At 40.2% G+C, this 24,210-nt stretch overlaps 1 protein-coding gene across 3 annotated transcripts in view; it reads left to right on the top strand.

The window, feature by feature from the left end:
* The window catches only part of INTS9 (integrator complex subunit 9), a 256,971-nt gene that overhangs the window by 55,133 nt on the left and 177,628 nt on the right, over window positions 1-24,210 (top strand). For 2 of the 3 annotated variants that reach the window (XM_033938099.1, XM_033938100.1), the window contains exon 3: window positions 6,819-6,879. The exons of the other annotated variant lie outside the window; for it this stretch is intronic. In XM_033938099.1, coding sequence (XP_033793990.1) covers window positions 6,819-6,879 — 61 coding nt within the window. The remainder of the gene's footprint in view (window positions 1-6,818; window positions 6,880-24,210) is intronic. 3 annotated transcript variants of the gene reach the window in all.

A 24,210-nucleotide genomic window follows, 5' to 3' on the forward strand; every position in this document is an offset into this window, starting at 1 on the left:
AGACCGAAGCGAAAATTGAAGAGGGGAAGGTCTGCGATCCTAGTGGGAGACTCAGTCCTGAGGCATGTGGCAGCCACATAGCAGGAGAGAGAGTGGATAGACTAGTGACCTGCCTCCCAGGAGCAAGAACAAAGGACATCGTTGACAAAATTGGAAAGATCCTGGAAGGAGCGGAGACAGAAGAGACTACAGTAATGATCCACATCGGGACAAATGATGTCAGCAGGAGAGACTACAGAAGAAGTGCACTGATAGAACAGTTCAAGATTCTGGGAAGGAAGTTGAAGATGAGAACTCAGAAGATAGCATTCTCAGAAATCCTACTGGTACCGAGGGCAGATGTGAAAAGGCAGGAGGAACTCCAATCAATAAATGCATGGATGAGGAGATGGTGTGAGGAAGAGGGGTTCCACTTCGTGAGGAACTGGACAATGTTCTGGGGCAAGAGCAAGCTTTACAGGAGAGATGGACTGCACCTGAGCGCGGTGGGAGCTAGACTACTAGCAAACAACGTCAGGAGAGGAATAGAGCAGGCTTTAAACTAAGAAGAAGGGGAAAATCGACAGTCGACCAAGAGTCGATGATTTGGAAGAGAGTATCCCGCGAAGATAGTAAGGGGGGAAATCCAAAATATAAGCTAAGTTCTGGGCCAAACCCTGCCTAATCTCCTCCCTAGACCCGCCCCTCCTCATATATGGGACTCCACCCCCTCTACAAATATATTTCTTCCTGAGCAGTGCAAAGATAGATAGCAGGTTAAAATTCTCAAAATTGACACAATTCAAACACTAAATTGAAAATAAAATAATTCACCCTCCCTTTGTTGTCTCCCTCCCTTCATGCTGTGCCTCCCTCCGGAGGGTGTCTTAACTTATGGCCGGCTCCAACCTGGCCGTTTTATAAGGCCCGTGGTCCGATGCCCCCGGTGTTATTTTGTGGCCAGCTCCTTCCTCCTCATAGCCACAGTGTGGACGAAGCCGCGTGCAGCGGCTCCTCATGCGTCCTGCACCTGAATTGGAAGCATTCTCTCTAACATTGCATCGTCAGAGGGAATGCTTCCGGATGAGGCGTGGGACGCTGCATGCGGCTTCATGCACACTGCAGCTGTGAGGAGGAGGGAGGCAGCCACAAGATAACACTGGGAGCATCGGACTGCGGGCCGCCTAAAACGACCAGCGGGCTGGATTCGAACCGCTGGACTCGAGTTTGACACCTGTGCTGTAAAGGGTGTTTCCTAACGGTCCCATTACTTTCGCTTCCTTTGCAGGTCTTCCTAACCCACTTAGGATTAGATCCAGAGTGGCATTCCCTCTCGTCGGTTCTCTGACAAGTTGCTCCATGAAGCAATCCTGCGTAGCCTCCAGGAATCCTGTCTCCCTAGCGCATTTTGAGCTTCCAAGACTCCAGTCTATCCCGGGATAGTTGAAGTCTCCCATAATAACCGTGTTACTGCTTTTGCATTCTCTCATCTCGGCTTTCATTTTTTCATCGACATCTTCGATTTGTTCAGGTGGACGATAGTATAGGACCATCTTTATCTCAGGCCCTTTCCTTCCAGGTATTTTAACCCATAGCAATTCCAATTTGTTGATCATCTCTGCTGTGTCCACTCTGGTCAAGAGTATGCTTTCTTTTATGTAAAGGGCTATTCCACCTCATTTCTGTCTTTAGCTGTCCTGGTGATAGAGCTTGTACCCCGGCAGTACTGTATCCCATATGGTATCTTCATTCCACCATGTTTCAGAGACCCCAGAAGATGTCTATGTCCTCTGCTTTGACCATGACTTCTAATTCCCCCATTTTAAACTAAACTAAACCTTAAGTTTGAATACTGCATCATCTCTACAATCGTAGAGCTCGGCACGGTTTACAGGAAATGGTGTAGAGAAGGAACTCCAATGAGGGTTACAGGACAGTATAGAGAAAGTTTAGAGGGACTTAGTATAACAAAGAGGAGGACATATTACATTTTGTTCCTTAGGCTCCTTGCATTGGTATATATGCAATTTAGATCCTGGTATTTTCTTGTTTTTATTTCCTTTCCCTGTGCTTCGATCTTTCGTTTCTTCTCATGTGCTACAATCTTCCTAACCTCTTCTGGGTTAGTCAACTCCTGTAATTTGCCCTTTGTTATTTCTTCCCCTACTTTACAGTATTCCACCATGTTAAGGTACACACCAAACGTCTCCCTTACCTTGTGAGACACAGATATCACCAACTTACTGTTTCCACCAATACAGATGCTCCAGACAACAGAGGCAATAGAAAACTTGGGTGTGATCGTATGTGATGATGTTAAAGTGGCCAAACAGGTTGAAAAGCTATAAGAATTCTAGGGTGCATAGAAAGAGGTATGGCCAGTAGGAAAAAGGAGGTATTGATCCCCCTGTATAAGACTCTTAAAATATTGTGTACAATTCTGGAGACCACACCTTCAAAAAGATATAAAAAGGATGGAGTCAGTTCAGAGGAAAGCTACTAAAATGGTATGTGGTCTTCATCATAAGGCATATGGGGACAGCCTTAGATCTCAATATGCATACTTTGGAGGAAAGGCGGGAGAGGGGGAGATAGGATAGATGTTTAAATATCTACATGGCATAAATGCACATGAGTCGAGTCTTTCATTTGAAAGGAAGCTCTGGAATGAGAAGGCATAGGATGAAGTTGAGGTGATAAGCTCAGGAGTAATCTAAGGAAATACTTTTTTACAGAAAGGGTGGTAGATGCTTTGAACAATCTCCCGGAAGAAGTGGTGGAGACAGAAACTGAATTCAAGAAAACATGGGATAGGCATGTGGGATCTTTTAGAGAGAGGAAGAGAATGGTTACTGCGGATGGGCAGACCAGATGGGCCATTTGGCCTTTATCTACCATCATGTTTCTATATTTCCATCCTACTTGCTCATAAGGAATATCTCTGCTTTTGAGTGGCAGCAAGCCACTTTCAGTACGAGGTGCTTCCATTTGGTCTAGCATCAGCACCCAGAGTATTCACGAAGTGGTTAATAGTAGTAGCTGCCCTCCTTCTCTCATACAGTTTCACATGTTCCCATACCTGGATGACTGGTTGATCAAGACTTCAACTATGAGAAACCACACCTAGAACCCACTCAAACTTTAGAGTTCATTGGATCCCTCTTGGAAACAACACAACTAATGCTTTCCTACCTCAGCAGAGATTAGATACCCTAATTCAAATTTCTCAAAAGGTCTCCTCTCGTCACCATAAAGCAGTACGTCAAATGCTGAGATTTCTGAGCCACATGGTCTCTACAGTACATGTAACACCATTTGCCTGTCTACATCTCAGGGACCCTCAATTGGCACTTTTTAATCCAATGATCCTAAGCCCTTGGTCTATCTTGGAGGCTGAAAGTGACCTCACATCAAAAGATAATGATGGCAGATGCCTCCATATGTGGATGGGGAGCCCATCTTGATGGTCTCCATACCCAAGGCTCCTGGAGCCCTCCCGAAAGAGCTCTTCATATCAATCTCCTCGAGCTTTGAGCAATCCACAGTGCTCTATACCAGCCTCTGAGGGGCTCCTTGGCCTCTCATCCAGAGATTGTCCATTTTCTGAGGAGCGCACTGAGAGTTTCTGCCTCCCCCCCCTTCAGCTGCCCAGTCCATCTTGGAATTTAAACCTGGTTCTTCGATCTTTGGCTTGCCTGCCTTATGAACCTCTGGAACAAGCATCCTTAATGGATCTCAAGGTCAAGACTATTTTTCTGCTGGCTGTTACCTTCACCCACAGGACTTCTGAGCTTCAGTCTCTTTCCTGCCTGGATCCCTTTCTTAGGATAACGTCTTTCGGCATGTTTCTGCACTCAGTTCCCTCATTTCTTCAAAAATTAGTTTCTGCCTTCTCTGTTAACCATAAGCTTTGGTTTCCTTCCTTTACTTTCTGTGGTTCGAGGGAGCAGGATAGGGTGTTGCAGTCCCTGGATGCACACAGGATCCTGTTGTAGTACCTGAAGGTCGCAAATGAGTTTTATGTCGTCGACCATCTGTTTGTACTGCTGGGTCCTGCCTGCCAGGGCAGTCTGGCTTCTAAGCCCACTATTTCCAGATGAATCTGTGTAACTATTTTCTCTGTTTGCATAGCGGCTGGTAGGAAGCCCCCTCTTTCGGTAGGGGCTCATTCTACCAGAAGCATCTCTTCCTCTTGGGCAGTCTTCAGCAATATCTTTGGAGGAGATTCGCAGGTCCTCTTTGCATACTTTCTCCAAGTTTTATTGGATTGCTGTGGTGACCTTGCAGGATTCTGCTTTTGGTGCCTTCAGTTTGGCAGAAAGCTCATTAGTCCCACCCTGACTTCTGGGACTGCTCTGTTATGTCCCTCTTGTCCAGGAATAGAGTGGGATTGTACAAGAACAAAAAATTAGGTTCTTACCTTTGCTAATCTTTTTTCTTGTAAATCCACACTCTATTCATGGAACCCGCCCTGGGAACTTCTGATTCGCTGATTGCCTGCCTTAGTGGGTAAGCTTAGATAGTAAGCTGATTTATTGACCTACCTTTCTAAGCGAGCCATTCTAATATATTTAGCGCTTTGCTTTGGGGGTCTCTAGTTTAGCACCCCATTCCGTTGATGCAGGCTGTGTCTCCTTTAAGCACAGTTTTTTTCAGGTTTTATGCTGTGTAATGACCTTTGATTTATTTTGATTTATTTCCCATCCTCCCAGAAAGCTCAGGGCGGGTAACAGTAGAATAAACACAGTTTTAGAGAGTAGGGTAACAGAAGAACCAGTGGGGATACAGAAAACAGAGGGAACCTAGGTACAATATTAAAGGTTTCAATTGTTTGTGATTTGTTATAATATTGCATGTTATGAGCAGATTGTTGAAGTATCCCTGTACCCCTCTCCTTTTGCCTTTGTTCTCTACAGGTGTCACTGTTTGCTTTTTCAAGAACTAGATTCCTGGGGGGGGCAGTCCTGAGATAAGAAGGGAGGGGTTCAAAACATTGTATAATTGAGGCTTCTTACAAGCTGTCTGGCGACCCTAGGAGAATAACCTACTTGTCCAGGAATAGGAAAAAGATTAGCAAAGATAGGAACCTAATCTTTCATTCAGTAGCTCATCTATGTTCCACTTTCATTTCACATTCATGTTCCACTTCATATGTAAAGCAGCCACTTGGTACTCAATTCATATAATCACATTCCACTATTGTTTGGAAAATCATTCCAGGCAGGATATCGGTTCAGCCAAGTAGTTCTGCAAAATGTATTTTCTACTTAGATGCCAACTTCCTTCCAACCCTTTTGGTTTTGCCAGGCTCATGGTAGTTGTCAGTAACCCTCTTCTCAGAGGCATGATCGTTGCAGCTAGGGAGTCCTATATGTGTGAATATGCTGTCTGCTTGTCCTCAAATAAAGCATAGTTACTCACCTGAGCAAGTGTTATCCAAGGGCAGCAGGCAGATATTCTCACAACCCTCCCACCTCCCCTAGTTGGCTTCTTAGCTTTATTACTGAACTGAAGGTCCCGCAAGCCGACATCGGATGGGAAGGCACAGATGCATGCGCGATATAGGAAGTTTTGAGACTTTTAAAGTGACAGTACACTTTTGCACTGTCTGTACCAGGCTCCATGTATGACGTTGAGGATATCCACCAGCTGTCCTCGGACAACACTTGCTACAGGTGAGTAACTACGCTTTATCTGTTGACTGCACGGTGGGCTATGGTGACTGCACTAGGAGCTATGGTGTTCATTTGATGTTGAAAGAGAAGAGATCCACAAGGCTAAAATGTGGTCTTCTGTCCAAACTTCATATCATCTTACTGCAGCAGTGGTTTGGTAGTTGGTTTGGAGTAGTCTGAGGATTAGAATCCTAATCCACCTCCATACTCCCTGAGATCCTTCTTTGTTATTTCCACATTTGCGTTTACTAAAGAAAACATAAAAATGGCCTGTTGCCAATCACATTGTTTACTACTATTATTTTTTAGGCAACCTATAGCTAAGAATAAGCCCATGGTCTGGCCGCCCTGAGTAGCCCCCCCCACTCTTACTATCGGAAGCTAAGCAGGGTTGGGCCTGGCTAGTACCTGGATGGGAGACTGCCTGGGAATACCAGGTGCTGTTGGCTGAGGGGCCCTATGTTGGGTAGCAGCGACATAGTGAAGCCACACACTGCATTGGAGAAGACAATGTCAGACCACTCTTGTACTCTGCTGTGAAACATCACAGGATGGATTCCTCACTATGTGTGTTGCCCTGAGTCGGTGGCTGACATGGTGGCATGATCCATCCACAGCTAAGGATTCCCAGTTGTGAGGACTACTGCCCTGTCTGTCCTTGGAGAAGCAAAGTTTTGTTCACCTGTAACAGATATCTCCAAGGTAACTGGGATACCAGTTGTCTCAAATACCACCCACTATCATTAAGAATACTAGTACATTTTGACAAAACTGATAGATGCATCAACTCAAAGCTCTGACCTTCAGCTTTGTCAGATCCTGTAACCCACTTGTGAGGACTGGTATCCTACTATCCTCAGGATACCAGTGTTCAGGTAAGCAATTTTAGGCTTTCTGCTAGAAAGCCAGCATACTTGTCAAGTATAACTCTGTTATTCTTTTGTTTTGATACAAGTCCCACCACCACCACACACAAATACACTTTTCCAATATAAGATTATAAAAGAATTCCTGTTGAAGTTGGCTAAAATGTGAGAATTCCAATGAATTCAGTTATACCATGACAAAGAAAGACTGCAGGACATCCAAATACCTCTTTAGTAAATGCCATTTGATAGCAGACATGGAGGTATGATTATTTTTGTTGTTTTTTTTCTTTTCTAGCACCAGGCTGTCAAAACTTCCTTGCTGGGTCTCCAAAGATGGAAGTACATACCTAGAAAAAGTAAGCTGTAGAACTTCTCTGTTATCTCAAGTCATACTTTTGTAAATAAAATTATAATTCCCATGATCTGGAAAGGATAATACACATTGGTGGTTTTGAAGATGTGCTACCTCGCCCACAGCTTCCCCCCCCAAAAAAGAAAACACAACACAGAGTAGATATTCAGTCCACAGCAATCAGTGTTTTTTTTAAATGCTGACAGCTGCAGGCAGAATTAGCTCCAGATATATTGAGTGCGGGGCCATGTCTTGGCACCAGCACCTAACATCAGCGGGGCCTAATTTCAGTGGGGTTGGCCACCAGAGCTCATGTGAGCTCCAGTTGAATATCAGATGGGATGTCTCTTCCCCCACTCCCACCCCACCCCCACCCCCTGCCTATCTCCTATTCCTGGTGATTCAGTGTGAGCAATGAAAGGTAAGAGTGAAGCCCACTCGCTCTTGCCCCTTAAGGCTTTCTTAAGAAAATGGCTGCCATGACCTCTCATGGTACTTGTGTAGTGTCCCCTGTATTGCTCCTAACCTGCCATTTTTTAGTGGCTGGTCAGAGCCAATATTAAGTACCTTATTCTTGATGTTACTTTTGTGCTTTGTAAGTCGTGTAGTGAATTTTCTGGATGTCTGCCCCACATAGATTAACTCACAGGGACATTTTATAATATATACTACACCACAGGATTTACAGTCAGACGTGTGTTTTAAGGTGTACTCTTTATTATCTTTAGGATTACAGAACTTATTAGTGCACATCATAAGACCACACATCTGACACGTTCCACAGGCCCTGTGACCCATCCATACAGTATCACACTCAGCACTAGAAAGCATAGAGGGACACAGAATTTCTTTCAAGTTTCTAGTTCTCCGAAAAGCTATCCTTAGATCGTAAGCTTTAAAAGTGCCAGAAGTTTGTAAAATCGCCCAATGTCTTTTTAGCGAGCGTACCATACGGTGACACTGGCTCGAGTACGTTACAACACACGTCATGACTGCTCCCCTGGTTTCTGGATGTTCAAGCCCTTCGGAGCAAACAGGGCCTCCCTATCACAATACAATGCTCTTTTATAAGCTGAAGACACAACTTTAAGAGGGTAGCCCCGGGTCAGAAATCTTTGTTTAAGGACATCAGCCTGACGTTTGAAGTCTGTTTTTGAGGAACAAATCCTACGCATACGTAAAAACTGGGAATAAGGTAGACTCTTTTTCAATGAACTAGAGTGGGCACTGGAATAGTGGAGGGTAGAATTACAATCAGTAGGTTTAGTAAATACTGTAGTGTGAAAATCACCACCCCTAATCTCAACAGACACATCCAGAAAGGAAATCTGGTTCGTACTATAAGCATGGGTAAAACGTACGTTGGGATGACAGGTATCAAGATAGGTAAAAAATCGTTCCAACTCAACTTGACTCCCATTCCAGATTAAAAAGATGTCATCAATGTATCTGGTCCAGAAGGCCACATATTTGAAAAGTTCACAGTCATACACCCAGTCACACTCAAACCTATCCATAAACAGGTTCACAACAGCGGGGGCCATCGTTATCCCCATAGCAATACCAGATTTCTGATGAAAGAGCTGGCCCTCAAACATGAAAAAGCTCTCACATAACACTATTTTAGCTAAAGAACAAATAAACTTAGTTGGAACTGCAAAATCTAATCTTTTTTCTAAAGTGTCATGAATGATTTGAAGTGCTTCAGTTTGGGGTATAATTGTATAAAGAGAGCAGACATCTATAGTTACAAGGATAGAGTCAGGAGCAGGTTTAATTACATCCAATTTTTTAAAAAACTGGGTAGTGTCCTGAGTGAAGGCAAAAGTTTGACACACAAACTTCTGGAGAAATTTATCAATATAGATGGACGTGGCTTCAAGTAAAGCACCCATGCTTATAGTACGAACCAGATTTCCTTTCTGGATGTGTCTGTTGAGATTAGGGATGGTGATTTTCACACTACAGTATTTACTAAACCTACTGATTGTAATTCTACCCTCCACTATTCCAGTGCCCACTCTAGTTCATTGAAAAAGAGTCTACCTTATTCCCAGTTTTTACGTATGCGTAGGATTTGTTCCTCAAAAACAGACTTCAAACGTCAGGCTGATGTCCTTAAACAAAGATTTCTGACCCGGGGCTACCCCCTTAAAGTTGTGTCTTCAGCTTTTATGTGTTGTAACGTACTCGAGCCAGTGTCACCGTATGGTGCGCTCGCTAAAAAGACATTGGGCGATTTTACAAACTTCTGGCACTTTTAAAGCTTACGATCTAAGGATAGCTTTTCGGAGAACTAGAAACTTGAAAGAAATTCTGTGTCCCTCTATGCTTTCTAGTGCTGAGTGTGATACTGTATGGATGGATCACAGGGCCTGTGGAACGTGTCAGATGTGTGGTCTTATGATGTGCACTAATAAGTTCTGTAATCCTAAAGATAATAAAGAGTACACCTTAAGACACACGTCTGACTGTAAATCCTGTGGTGTAGTATATATTATAAAATGTCCCTGTGAGTTAATCTATGTGGGGCAGACATCCAGAAAATTCACTACACGACTTACAGAGCACAAAAGTAACATCAAGAATAAGGTAATTGGGGCTCCATTAGCGAGACATTGTATCGATAAAGATCATGATTTTGGTTCCTTACGGGCTTTAATTTTGGAGTTGGTTGTTCCGGGTAGGAGAGGGGGGGACTTTAGGAGATATCTGGCTCAAAGAGAACAGCGCTGGATTAACAGGCTGGATACATTGTGGCCAATGGGCCTTAATAGATCGTTTGAATGGCAACATTTCTATTAGAGTATATTGTGATGAATAAATGATGACGTGGGTGCGTGTTGTTACGTTATGATGTCACGAGTACGCTATAAAATTGTGGTTGCTGCCATCTTGATACGGTTTGAAAATCTGTGATCGAGTGAATTGATGTGAGTGTTGGCAAATTAGACACTGGTGACTGAACATGGTATAAAGACAAGTCAAGTTCTGAGATAAGTCTTTTTGGTCTCACATTTTTTCAAATCCTGGCTACTACATATGTATAATACCCCTTTAAAGTTGAAAGGGTTTTAGCTTCACTAAATTGCTTTATAAAAAATTTTTTCAAAAAAAAAAAAAAAAAAGATTAAATTACTGGCCAATGATTGGAGCAGGAGCTGTATTAACTACGCGGATCTTCTCAGTTTGTGATTCACTGCTGTGCGTAGGCTCCGATTCTGAGGCCAGAGCCCTTCAAGTATGTTGGGCCTCTAATACAGATATGTATTGTCCAGTATGAGCAGTATTATATACTATTTTCCTGATTATATCAATAATATTAACCAGAAAGGCTGAGTGGACATGCTGGATAGCCTATGGCCTGATAGCATAGGCCACTACTTGTTGTATAGTTCTCTTAAATAAGGAACACCTTGTGGACCGGTACACACTGGACTGCAAACAGTTTATTGGGGTTTATTGTTTTATCAGTAATGGTTTTATGAATTTATCTTAGTAAATAGACTGCAATTGATTAGGTATGCTGTGGTAAGAACATAAGAATTGCCGCTGCTGGGTCAGACCAGTGGTCCATCATGCCCAGCAGTCCGCTGCTAAATAAGGTGTGGTAGAGGACCACTTTAAGTGGACTTCAATTGGGTTTTGAGGATTGAGGGGCGAGAGTTAAAAGGAATGCAAGTAGGGAGTCTTTGTTTATGAGTTGCGAAGAGGTAGGGAGAGTGCAATTGTTACCTTGTTGGATGCTTGTGGATTTGGTATGTGTGCTGTGGTCCATTGTTTGGTACAAAGGAGTTCTGGGGGTAGAGTGGACCTTTTGATATCTCATAATTATGGGACCCTGCTCCTCAGATGTATACAGGCCCTGGGAAAGGCTGAGCTCTCAGGGAGAGAAACTTACCACATGTAAAGCCTACAACTAAAATGCTGTGAATATTACATTACATTACATTACAGATTTCTATTCTGCCATTACCCTTCGGTTCAAAGCGGATTACAAAAAGAGTTATGGAAGAAGGGTTACAACGTTAGATCAGCGAAGGTTTCCAAGAAAGGGAAAAGTAGGATCTGGGGTTAGGGAGGGGAGTGTGTGGCGCAGTGGTTGGAGCTACAGCCTCAGCACCCTGGGGTTGTGGGTTCAAATCCAGCGCTGCTCCTTGTGATCCTGGGCAAGTCACTTAATCCTCCATAGCCCCAGGTACGTTAGATAGATTGTGAGCCCACCGGGACAGATAGGGAAAATGCTTGAGTATCTGATTGTAAAACCGCTTAGATAACCTTGATAGGCAGTATATAAAAACCTAATAAACTTGAAGAGGGAGGTTAAGCTTTATCATGGTATTAAGCTTTATTAAGGGATTTCTTGAAGAGTATAGTTTTTATTTCCTTTCTGAACACCTTGTAGTCTGGGGTTGTTGTCAATAGGTTGGAGACTTGGTTGTCTATCTTCGCTGCCTGAGTGGCCAGTAATCCGTTGTATAGTTTTTTCCGTTTTACTTCTTTGATTGGGGGTAAGTGAATGGGGTGTATGTTTTTCTATGCCTGGTAGAGGTGGTTTGGATGAGGCGGTCGTTTAGGTAGGTTGGGCTGTCTCCATTTATAGTTTTAAATAGTATACAGTAGAATTTAAATTGTATTCTTTCCTGGATTGGAAGCCAATGAGAATTGATGAATGCCTCAGTAATGTGATCATGTTTTTTCAATGAATAGACGAGTCTCAGAGCTGTATTCTGAATTGTAATGTAATGTAATGTAATTTATTTCTTATATACCGCTACATCCGTTAGGTTCTAAGCGGTTTACAGAAAATATACATTAAGATTAGAAATAAGAAAGGTACTTGAAAAATTCCCTTACTGTCCCGAAGGCTCACAATCTAACTAAAGTACCTGGAGGGTAATAGAGAAGTGAAAAGTAGAGTTAGAGGAAAAATAAAAATAAAATAAACATTTTAACAAGACAGCATTGATCTAAATACTTTGGAAGGTAGAAGAGAGGAGAGAAAGGAATAGAAGCAGAAGGGGGAGCCGTTGAACAGTAGAATTCTGGAGAAATTTAAATGATAGAAATAGAACAAAACAAAGACAAAAGGCAAAACAATAGATAAGATTAAAGATAAATCATAAGCTGGAAAGAAAAATAAAATAAAACTTTGTCTTCAATCCACGGTTTCAGCGTCAGTGATGAAGTGGAGCAAGTAAGTTTAGGAGGAGCGATTGTCTGTAGTTGTTTAATCATTATTGCAGGGCAGGGGAGGTAGAGGATGTTGCAATAGTCTAGGATACTTAGGATTAGAGATTGTAATAGGAGCTGAAATTGTGTTTTTCAAAGAATTTTCGGACTTGTCTAAGGTTTCTCATAACTGTGAAAGATTTCTGTATTGTTTTGTTAATTTGTAGTTGCATGGTGCAGCCTCTGTCAATAGTCATACCTAGAAGTTTTAGGGTAGTTTGCAAAGGGTAGTTGATAGAGTTGATTTCTAAGTTGGTTATGGTTGGGATTTTGTTATTTTCTAGGAGGATGAATTTAGTTTTGTCTGGGTTGAGTTTCAGTTTGTGGTCTTCCATCCAAGTCGTAACTGTAGCTAGAGTTCTGTGTAGTGTGTCTGACATTAAGAGCATTGGTTGGTCGAAAGGAATGAGGATGGTGATGTCATCAGCATAGCTATAAGAGGATAGGCCTTGTTTGTTCAGGTAAACGCCAAGAGAGGCCGTATATAGGTTGAAGAGAGTAGGGGACAGTGGGGACCCTTGTGGAACGCCGCAGGAGTTGGACCAAGGTTTGGATTTTTCTTTGTCTGATTTTACTTTGTATGTTCTGGATTTTAAGAAACCTTCAAACCATGAGTATACTTTATCTGAGATGCCTATTGAGTCCAAGATTTGCAGTAGGATGTTATGGTCTACCAGGTCAAATGCTGCCGTCAGGTCCAACTGTATGAGCAGCATTTTTTTTCCAATGCTGAGGTGTTGTCTTGCTGTGTCGATAAGGGAGCCTAGTAGTGTCTCTGTGCTGAAGTTAGTTCTGAAGCCGGATTGCGTGGGATGGAGTAAGTTATGGTCCTCGAGATAGTTGGTGAGGAATTTGGCTACTAATCCTTCTGTTAGTTTGATATATTAATCATTTTATTTCTTGGAACATGGGAAACATAACGTCTCCAGTTAAGAGATCCAAGATATTGGCTACTTTAAAGTGGCATAAGGCTGATATAGCATGTCTACAAGAAACAAGATTACCCGATAGTGAACATCTTAAATTTAAGGCCAGCTGGGTAGGCCAAGTCTTTTATTCTTCCACATGGTCTCCTGAAACATGCAAAGAGTTTACCTATTTTTTGGTGATCTGAGCTAGGCTTTTCTGTTTTTTTGTTTTATAAATCTTTATTCATTTTCTTATGTTACAACAAGTGTTCCAAATAAGCTCATTAGAAACTTGAATATACACACTTGATTAACTCATATATTAACATCAAATTTAACATTTCTTTAGAAAATTAATATTATATAAAGTTATAATATTAAGCAAGAAATCTAAATTTATATAATTCTTATTGAATATAATAATCCCCCACCCCTCCCTCCCTCCCAATCAATAATACATAGAATCAACTTTATTGTAAATTCATTCAAATATTAATATAGTATGTAATAATCAGAAATAAAATCCCACCCCATTCCCCTCTATTCAAATATCTTATCATGGGAAAAGTTAATCATTCATTACAGAAATCTGTTAACGGTCCCCAGACTTTTTGAAATTTACTCACATAGCCTGTTTGTGTTGCAATGGTGAGTTCCATTTTGTATATATGGCATACAGAATTCCACCAGAAATTGTAGTTTAACATGTCATGTTTTTTCCAATTATATGTTATTTGCTGTATTGCTATTCCAGTTAAAATAAACAGTAATTTGTTGTTGCTTGCCGAAATTTGACTTCTTGCTCTCATAGTTGTGCCAAATAAAATAGTATCATATGTCAAGGCTACCGGATTTTCTAACATCCTATTGATTTGAGGCCAAATTGACTTCCAGAATGTTAAGATGAATGGACAATAAAATAAAAGGTGGTCTAATGTTCCGACTTCAACGTGACAGTGCCAGCATCTATTAGACCTAGAACTATCTATCTTTTGTAAATGAACAGGGGTCCAAAAAGCTCTATGCAATAGAAAAAACCAAGTTTGTCTCATGGATGCTGACACAGTACATTTTAACCTCCAAGACCAAAGTCGTGGCCATTGAGATGCAGTAATTTGGTGCTTTATCTCAATGCTCCAAATGTCTCTAAGACCATTTTTTGGTTTTTTATTTACAAATCCAGATATTAATTTATACCATTGTGCGACTTTATGATCTGTTGAATCCATCTGGAAACATAAGAATTCCAAACTATGATAATTAGTAAGATTTTTCCATTCAGGGAACCCTGCCTGAATGGATTGCTTCAATTGCAACCATCTAAAATATTGTGACTTATTAAGATCAAATTTATGTTGCAATTGTGAAAACTCCAGCAACTTACCATTTTGTATTACATCATCCAAAATACGAATACCTGCTATCATCCAATGTTTCCAGATGATTTTAAAACCGCCAACCTTGATCTTGGGGTTTAACCAAATCGTTTGTGTTGTTGATTTACTTATTGGAATAGGAGTTAGATTACTTATATATCTTAGAGTTTTCCAAGTATCCATAAATATTTTATGTTCTTTATATAACCTTGGCGTTCTGATACTAACTACATGACTAAGACGCAAGGGAAACATAAGTCTCCACTCTAACCAGAACCAGTCTGGAATATTATCAGTGGGCTCTGGGAGGATGCAATACATACCTTGATGTAAAATATAGGCTTGATGGTACCTATACAAATTGGGAAAATTTACCCCGCCCTCCACAATTGGTCTTTGCAACGACACTAAAGCAATTCTGGGGTTTTTTCCAAGCCAAATAAATTTTGTCAAAATCCTATTTAATTTTTTATAAAAAGATTCATGAAAGAAAACTGGTATCATCCCCATTTGGTAACAAACTACAGGCAAAATCATCATTTTAACAGTTTGTACTCTTCCCCACCAAGATAAATGCAAAGGATTCCATTGCTCACACATTTCTGTCACCTTTTGTAATATGCTTTTTTCATTACTTTTCATTGTTTCATCCACTGTTTTTGTAATCCAAATTCCCAGATATTTAATAGCCTCCTCCTTCCAAACAAAAGAGAATGCATCAAATAATCCTTTTGTACAGTGTACATTTAATGGAAGAACTTCTGATTTATTCCAATTTATCTTATATCCTGAGAACTTTCCAAATTTCTCAATCAACTCAAGTAAATGTGAAATGGTAGATTCTGGATTCCTCAAATACAATAGTAAATCATCTGCATATGCAGATACAGTGGTGCCTCGCACAGCGAACGCTGCGCACAACGAACTTTATGTCTTAATTCGTACAACGGACTTCGTTTCACACAACGAAGTCCGGGGTTCCTGCGGGGTTGGATCGCAGCGGGGTTGGTCGAGCCGCGAGGGTAGTCTCCTTCTCCTTACCTGCCCTGTCGCAGCACACAGCCGAACGGAAATCTTCCCGATGTCAGCGCTGACGTCGGAGGGAGGGCTTAAGCAAAGCCCTCCCTTCCTCCGACGTCAGCGCTGACATCAGGAAGACTTCCGTTCGGCTGTGTGCGGCTGCGGCAGGGCAGGTAGGAAGAAGGCAATGGCGAACGAAAGAGGGGGGAGGGGGCGGTCCGCCCCGAAGAATGTGCACAGCTGGTCAGGTCCCCCGATCGACCGACAACAGGCCCGGCCGACAAACCTCCCTGCCCTGTAGCCGCGAATCTAAATTACCTCTTACAGCAGCTTCAATAATCCAGCTGCTGTAAGAAGGTAATTTAGATTCGCGGCTACAGGACAGGGAGATTTGTCCGACCGGGCCTGTTCTGTTGTCGGTCGGGTGCAAAAGCGCCACAAAGGTGGAGGCAGGGAGGGAGGAAAGGTGGAGTGGAGAAGAAAAGACGCTTAAGGGGGGAGAAGGCCGCTGAAAGCACATGTTGGAGCAGGGGATGAGAGGGAGGGAGAGAAGGGGAAATATTGGACAAGGGCAGAAGGGATGCTAAATCATAGGGTGACAGGCAGAGAGAACAACAGGAAAAAGAGTGGAAGCAATCTTGAACCCTGAGGGTGAGGGCAGAGAGAGGTGGTGAGATGATTGATCATGGGGAGAGGGACAAAAGGGAATAGAGATGGGATAGGAAGATAGTGGAAGTAAAAGGACAGGGAGATGTATGTTTTTAGATGTATCTAAATAAAAATAATAACAAAAAATTTATCTTTTTTATGTCATCTTAGCATATTTTATGCTGCAGAACGAATTATTTTTTTTTACATGTATTCCTATGGGAAAACGCGTTTCACATAACGAACGTTTCACATAACAAACTTGCTCCTGGAACCAATTAAGTTCGTTGTGTGAGGCACCACTGTACTTTATATTCTCTATCTGAATGTGGTATACCTTGTATTTCCTTTACTTGTTGGATAGCTAATATTAAGGGTTCTAAAACAATATCAAACAGTAAAGGAGACAAGGGACAACCTTGTCTAACTCCCCTCTGTAAATTAAATTTTTCTGAAAAAGTATTATTAATATATAATCTAGCAGAAGGGGAGCTATACAATGTTTGTATTATTTGTATGAATCCAGGACCTATACCAAACCATTCCAATGCCTGATACATAAAGGTCCATTCTACTCTATCAAAAGCCTTTTCTGCATCTAAAGAAACAGCAAAAGTAGGCTCATTCATTTTCTTTGTTAAGTATAACATATGGAATGCCAGTCTGGTATTATGAGATGAATGTCTTTGAGCAACGAATCCTGTTTGATACATACCTATAATATGAGGGAGAGGTTTAGCCAATCTTAAAGCTAATATTTTTGCTAGTAATTTACCATCTACATTTATTAAAGATATTGGCCTATAGTTTGAAACCAAAGTGGGATCTTTATTTGGCTTTGGCAAAACAATAGTTAAAGATTCTGCTATAGTGCCATTAATAGAACCTTTATTAAGTTGGTATTGATAAAGATTTAATAAATAGGGCAATAGAAAATTTTGAAATGTTTTATAGAATTCTACCGTATATCCATCACCACCTGGAGCGGATCCAACTCTAAGGGACTTCAGAGCTGTTTCTAATTCTTTTAGTGATATTGGCTCTTCCAAACTTCGTTTTACATGTTCAGGAATTTTTGGACCCTCTAACATTGTCATAAATTCTAAACCATCTTTTTCTTTATCTAAATAAGTCTCGGAAGAATAAAGAGATCTATAAAACTTTAGGAACTGTTTTAAAATAGGCTCAATTTGCGTAAATGTTTCACCATTTTCATCTTTAATGGCAATTAATTTTGATTTCCTTTTTTTTGCTTTAAGATAATTTGCCAATATTCTTCCCGCCTTATTTGAGTTACCATAATACAAAGCTTGTTGAGAAAATATATCTTTCCTAATCAATTTAGATGAAATCTCATTATATTTACCCTTAAGTTTTAACAATTCTTGTTGAATAGAATATTCCCATTTTTCTATAAGTTTTAATTCTAAAATTTTTATCTTTTTCTAAATTTAAAAATTGTTTTTTAACCTGTTTTTTAAGATAAGCCGAATAAGAAATTATTTGTCCTCTCATTGATGCTTTAAAAGCATCCCATAATATTTCCCTAGAGATCTCATCTTTATCATTCAATTGAAAATAATCCTTCATTTTTGTTTGAAGATTCTCACAAAATATTGGATCAGCAAGCAATGTATTATCAAACTTCCAAATTGGTCTATTAGTATTTTGATCTGCAATCTTAATTTCAATCCAGACCCCACCATGATCAGATAAAATGATTGGATCAATGGCAGCTTGTGACACCTGATGTGCCAAATTATTTGAAATAAAAATATAATCTATTCTTGAAAAAGAATTATGAACATGAGAACAGAAAGAAAATTCCCGTCCATCAAAATGAAGTATTCGCCAAATATCTGTTAAATCGCAAGATTGTACCAAATTATCTAATCCCATAGATTTCATAAATCTACTTGGGTTTTTATCCAATAGAGGATCCATAACAGCATTAAAATCCCCTGCTACTATTAGATTTGAAGTAGCCAGTGGCAAAATCAATTGTTGAAGAGTCTTAAAAAATTCATTTTGGTTCGAATTAGGGGCGTATATATTAAACAACGTCATGGTAGTATTTCCCACGCTCATTTCCACATTTACCCATCTTCCATGAATATCTGATGCTTTTAATTTGAATGAAGCAGAGCATTTTTTATTTACTAGAATAGCAACACCTGCTTTTTTCCCTATAGCTGGTGAAAAAAAAACAATGCTTGACCCAACCTCCTATCAGCTTGTTGGATTCAATATTTGAAAGGTGGGTCTCTTGTATGAAGCATATATCCGCATTTTGACTCTTTAAAAATAATAATGCTTTTTTCCTTTTTATCATGTGATTCAGACCATTAACATTTAAAGATAATATTTTAAGATCCATTTATATTTTTATAATATAATTTTCCAAATACAAAAAAAATAATGATTTTTACTAATAAATTTTCCCAGTATTCAAAATAATTTATGATATCCCCATTTACACCTCCCCCCCCCATTATGTCCCTCCCTCCCATCCCCTCCCACCCATCCCCAATTAAGTACGAAAACTTGGATACGCAGGTTGAGGTTAGGTATAAAATAACTCCCTCAAGCTAATACAGAATGTTTCTTAATTACTACCATTAAATTATTTCATTTATCAATTAAACTTTTCTTATATCTAGCAAAACCTTTTTTCCTCCCAAGCCTATAAATCATAGACTCAATTTTGATGTAGTGAAGTTCATATAAGAGATATATTATCTTAACACTAGACTAATTTAATTATATTATTTCCATTAAAATTTGCAATAATATTTATCCCAGCTTTGTCTTTATATATATTTTATTATATTATTATCTAGTAATTATATTATATTGTAATTATCATCACAGTATAAGTTGTATTGGGCAATAATTTAAATTAATGGTTCTTGGAGGAAGTTTTATGATTCAAAATCTATCTTATATTTATAAAGTACTCTTCCATTAATCTTACCTTCTTTTAGGTCATAAGTGGGAATCGAAAAGAAATATAATATTTCCAAACCAGAATGAAACGTCTCTAAATAATAAATTTCATACTCGAATTTTTTTTTTTTTTGTAATGAATTATTTAAAGCGTTAGACATACGTTCGGAAGAAAACATACTTGAAACGCAAATTCAAAACGGAAGTACTTCCTCTAACAGGAAATACTTCATTTCAACCAATCCTATACTGTCTTTTTACTTCGCTATATATTTGGTAATATTATTGAAGACTTCCTTTTCCTCCCTTTTAAGTAACGCCTCCTGTCTATATATAGCCAATCAATGCCACTCCCACATAAGGTTAACAAATTCATATCCTGTGTTAACATCCTTTTTGAATCTCCATTATTACCACGATCTTACATGCAAGTATATTTTCATTTAACTTTTCATTTAAGAAAAACAAGGTCATGTAATTTTATTTTATGTTTTTTCCTTGTCTGCTAAGATCGTTGTTTGTCTTATAGTTCCATGCTTGTGCACACGCACGTGCGATTCCATTCCGTTGGAATTTGAAACCAATTCATAAAATTCTAAGATTTAACCGAAGATCTTGTTTGTATTTCTGTTAATATGATCAATATATATAAATTAAAGTTTAATAATGTATAAATAAATAAATAAATATTCAGTATTGACCAGGAAATTTCCCATTAAAATGACTTTTATGATGTCATTGGTTGTTCATGTTGGTCTAGAAATTCTTGTAGCTTTTTAGGGTCTGAAAAATTTTGAGTTTTATTTGCAATTGTGATTTTCATTATTGCTGGATAAAGGAGCCTGTATCTAGCCCCTAGAGATTTCAATTGGGGCCTCATATCCAGAAATTTTTTTCTTTTTGATGCAGTTTCCCTCGCAAAATCAGGGACAATATGTATCTTTGCATCCTGACATCTGAGATTTTTGTTCTCTTTGGCTAATTGACAAATTTCCATCGCTTGTTGATGTCTCAGAAGTTTAAAAATTAAAGTTCTTGGACCCGTTTGTGAAGTTTTCTTCTGTGCTGGTATCCGATGTGCCCTTTCGATTTCCAACGCCGTTTTGAATTTTAATGGTAGCACTTTAGGTAGAAATTGTTCCAGGAAAGTTATAGGATCGTTTTTTTCTACTCCTTCCGGCATTCCTATGATTCTTAAATTATTTCTTCTTTCGCGGTTCTGGCTGTCTTCAAGGTCCCTTTTAATTTCTTCGACCTCTTTCTATATTATTTTGCTTTGTCTCATGTCCAGATTCAGTTGTTCAGAGTTGTCTTCCAAAATATTTATTCTGTTTTCCGTCACATCCACTCTTTTAGTAAGCACTGCTGCATCGTCGATAGCTTTTTGTAATTTTTTGTTGCTATCTAATACAATTTCTTTAATTTGCCGCAATTCTTCCATAACATCGGGGCTTTCATCTGATGGCAACGGGACTTTTGAAGGAGGAGTGCCCGGCTCCGGTTTTGATCTCTTATTGCTTCCTGTACCGGATCCTCCTGCCCCCGAATCACCTTTGTTCTGTTTGCTAGACGCCATAATCTGTTAATTTCCAGGTTTTTTTCTTTTTAAATTTTACTTTTTTTGTAGTATTTTCTATAAATAGAGCTTGTCTGCACGGAGCTACTCTCTTACCCAACCATCAGAATTTGCGTCCAAGCCACGCCCCGAGCTAGGCTTTTCTAAGGATATAGTATGGGTGGTACGAGGCAGAGTTGCGATGTATTAAAATCATTTTTATAAAATACACAGGTACATGCATATATTTACATTGTTTTTGGAGCAGGTATAAATTTGTAGGCATTTTGTATTTACAGGGCTGGTTCTGGGAGCCTATTTTATAAAGGCAATTGGGTTCTAATATTGCTTTTATAAAACAAACTCATAGAAACATGTCAGATAAAGGTCAAATGGCTCATCCAGTCTGCCCATCTGCAGTAACCATTATCTCTTCCTCAATTTAAGACCTTTTTGGGCTTTTCATGTAGGTCTCATGTTAAGATTCCCCCTTCCCTCATAGGTACCTTTTGTGCTTCTGTTTTCAAATGATGGAGTACAAATGAGGAAGGCAAAAAGATTTTAATGGATAAAGAGTAATCTCTGTGGCTGGCAGATAGGATGTTTCCTTAACAATGTGGACAGAATAACTGGGGAGACTGAATGATCATTTTTTTGCCATCATTTACTGTGCTATTGTGTTACTGCCGAAGTTCTAAATGAAGACAGGAGTAAGCAGGAATTGCTGGAGTGGGCCTAAGTGGATTCAGTTACTGGAAAAGGCAATAAAGGCTGTGAAAGCAAAAGATCTGCCTTCTTTTTTTATGCTAGAGCATGTTCAAATTATAGAAGTGATAAATACGCCTGGGATTTGGTCAAAGCATTTATAAGCGTATTATGGAGATTTATTTCATTTTTGTGCTCTTGGTATGTGCCCCTTAATTGCTATAGCCCTGTTTAAGAACACTTTTCTACAGCCATTGATTTATGAATTGCATTTGGAGCTATTTCTAGTTTCCAAAATCCATACTGGGGCTTTAACTACACTACTTTGACCACACTATAGAACAGCTTTATGTTATGTTGTGTATATCATGGTCTAAAACAGGTTTGTATAACCTACAGCTTGTGGGCCAGAACCCAGCCCACCAAGAGCATTCTCTTAGCCCACAGAAACTTGACAATTTTTTTTTTGGGGGGGGGGCTTTCCGCAAGATCCATTCTTCCTGCATGAGCTGTGTGGCATCATAAATTTTGGTTGGTTTTATAGTTTCAAATAGAGAATGACACGGTGACAAAATTCATCACCGTCCCCGTCCCCGCGGATAACCGCGGGAAATAATCCCATGTCATTTTTTAGTGTCTATTTCAACCTCAGTCCTTCTACACCAGCATTCTTCAAAGCAAAGCTTGAGGGTCAGTGGTTGTGGCCATTCATACTCTGATTCTTCCCTCTTTCCTTAAAGAATGACTTGAAGATGGTTTCCCGCGGTTATCCGCGGGGACGGGAACGGTGATGAATTTTGTCACCGTGTCATTCTCTATTTCAAATCTCTGGAGACCGACATGAACTTCCTGTGCCACACAGCTCAATCTCATGGGTAGAGGAGTCATTTTGGGAAAGCATGAGAGAGAAATAGACTGGGTGAAGGCTGGGGGGAAGGTACATGAGAAAAGAGAGAAAATAAATTGAGTGTATGCTTGCACGCATACACATCTATTGTCCCTCCAAATCTTGGTCTAAAATCATATCAGATGGAGACTTTATAAAAGAAGGCTGGCTTAAAGTTTGTCATGGAGGGGTGGCAGTTTTAGTTAGGAAAAATGTGCCAGTGTCTTCTCTACACTGCGGCCAACCCTAGCGGAAACAGGAAGTTGTGAGAGAGCGGGCCGCAGTGGAGAGAAGATTGTGAGGCCAGTGGCAGCACAGCGCAGCGCTTTTCAGTTAAACGCTGTGAGCAGGCGAGAAGGAGGAGGAGGAAAAATAGATGCCGGCAGGGGGGTTTGGAGGTCAGGGCACGTGCGGCAAGCCGCCGCTCGCGCCTGAAGATTTTAAAAGAGCGCTTGGCGTTTGGGCGTGTGTGGCAAGCCGCCGCTCACGCCTGAAGATTTAGTGGTAATGTCGGATGGCTCGGTGTAGGCCCCATGCAGCAGGAGCTGAAAGCAGCGCTGGGGGCTTGTGAGAGGAGCCGCCGCTGCTGGCGGCCAAGGTAGGTTCTGGGAAGAAGGCTGGGGACTCACGCATGCGCACTCCTGCGACCACAGACCTACAGTGCACGGAACACGCAAATAGGAGTGCGCATGCGCGGCTAGCTTTTTATTATATAGGATGCCTAACAATTTTCCTCTTTCTTCATTTTCCCATGTACATTATCTCTCTCCCTCTCTCTCACACACCCAAGCCCAACAATTCTCCCTTTCTATTCCCTTCCCCACCTCAGCATCTTTCCCTCACTCCCTCCATTCTTCCATCCTATGTCCCAAGTTCATGCAACAGCCTATTTACAGGAATAACTCGGAAAGAATTGACGCCTTCAAATAATTCATAATGCTGCAATAAAACTAATAACAAAAACTAGGAAATATGATCATGTAACCCCCTTGCTTCGGAATGCCCATTGGTTACCAATCAATCAAAGAATCTCTTATAAAATGTCATTAATAACGTTTAAAACAATACATTCCAAATCACCTCAATTCATTGATATATATCTTATTCCATATGAGCCATCCTGGATTCTTAGATTGTCTGACCATAAATTACTTACAGTCCCCTCCCTTCAAATATTAGGAACAAAAAGGCATGACATTTTTTCAGTGGTGGTCCCACAACTTTGTAATACCCTTCCAGCTCCCGTAAGGGAGGAGAGCATCCTTGACTGTTTCAAGGGCCTACTTAAGAGTCATCTATTCAAAGAAGCTTTCAACATTTGATTTACTTTTACTCTTATTCTTCAAATTCCTCTAAAGAAACAAGTAGCAATGTTCCTCCTTCCTTTTGTTTGTTCCTTATTTGGCTTTCTTTCCTTTATAATGACTTGTAGTTCCAACCTAGCTTTCTTTTTGTTTCATGTTTGTCTGTCAAAATTGTCAACTTTTAGTACACCATTTATTTAATGTTGTTTCACTTAAATTCTTTTAATTATCCTGTTATTGGCGTTGGTTTTATTTTGTTATGTTTTTGTTTTCCCTATTATTTTTTAATTTGTATCTCGCTTAGAAATTGGATAAGCGACTGAATCAAATTTTAATGAAAACTTGGTGCCCTCTCCTTCCTTCCTTTGTCTGAAGTTTGTGCTCCCTCCCTTCCCTCTGTGTCTCAACGCGCTACCTCCCTCCTATGTCCCAATGTGTCTCCCTCCCTCCATTCATTTTATGTCCCAAGTTCATGCCTCCCTCCCGTGAGTGTTTACCTGTTCTGGCCAGCTCCCTCCTCTTCCTTCCTTCCAGCTGCACTTGTTTAGCTTCACAAAGCTGCGGGCAACAATTCCTACACGCTGCCTGCGGCTGACCCAGAAGCCTTCCCTCTGACATCTGAAATGTTATTTGCTATGTAAATGCTATAATGTGATTTGTGGTGAGCACTTGTTGCATACTGCAAGCGGTATTTTGTAACCAGTAAAATACTCCCTGGAAGTATCAAGCCACAGCCTGGCTGCGTTTTAACCATA

Source organism: Geotrypetes seraphini, chromosome 3 (genome assembly GCF_902459505.1).
Source record: "Geotrypetes seraphini chromosome 3, aGeoSer1.1, whole genome shotgun sequence".
NCBI classification, from domain to species: Eukaryota; Metazoa; Chordata; class Amphibia; order Gymnophiona; family Dermophiidae; genus Geotrypetes; species Geotrypetes seraphini.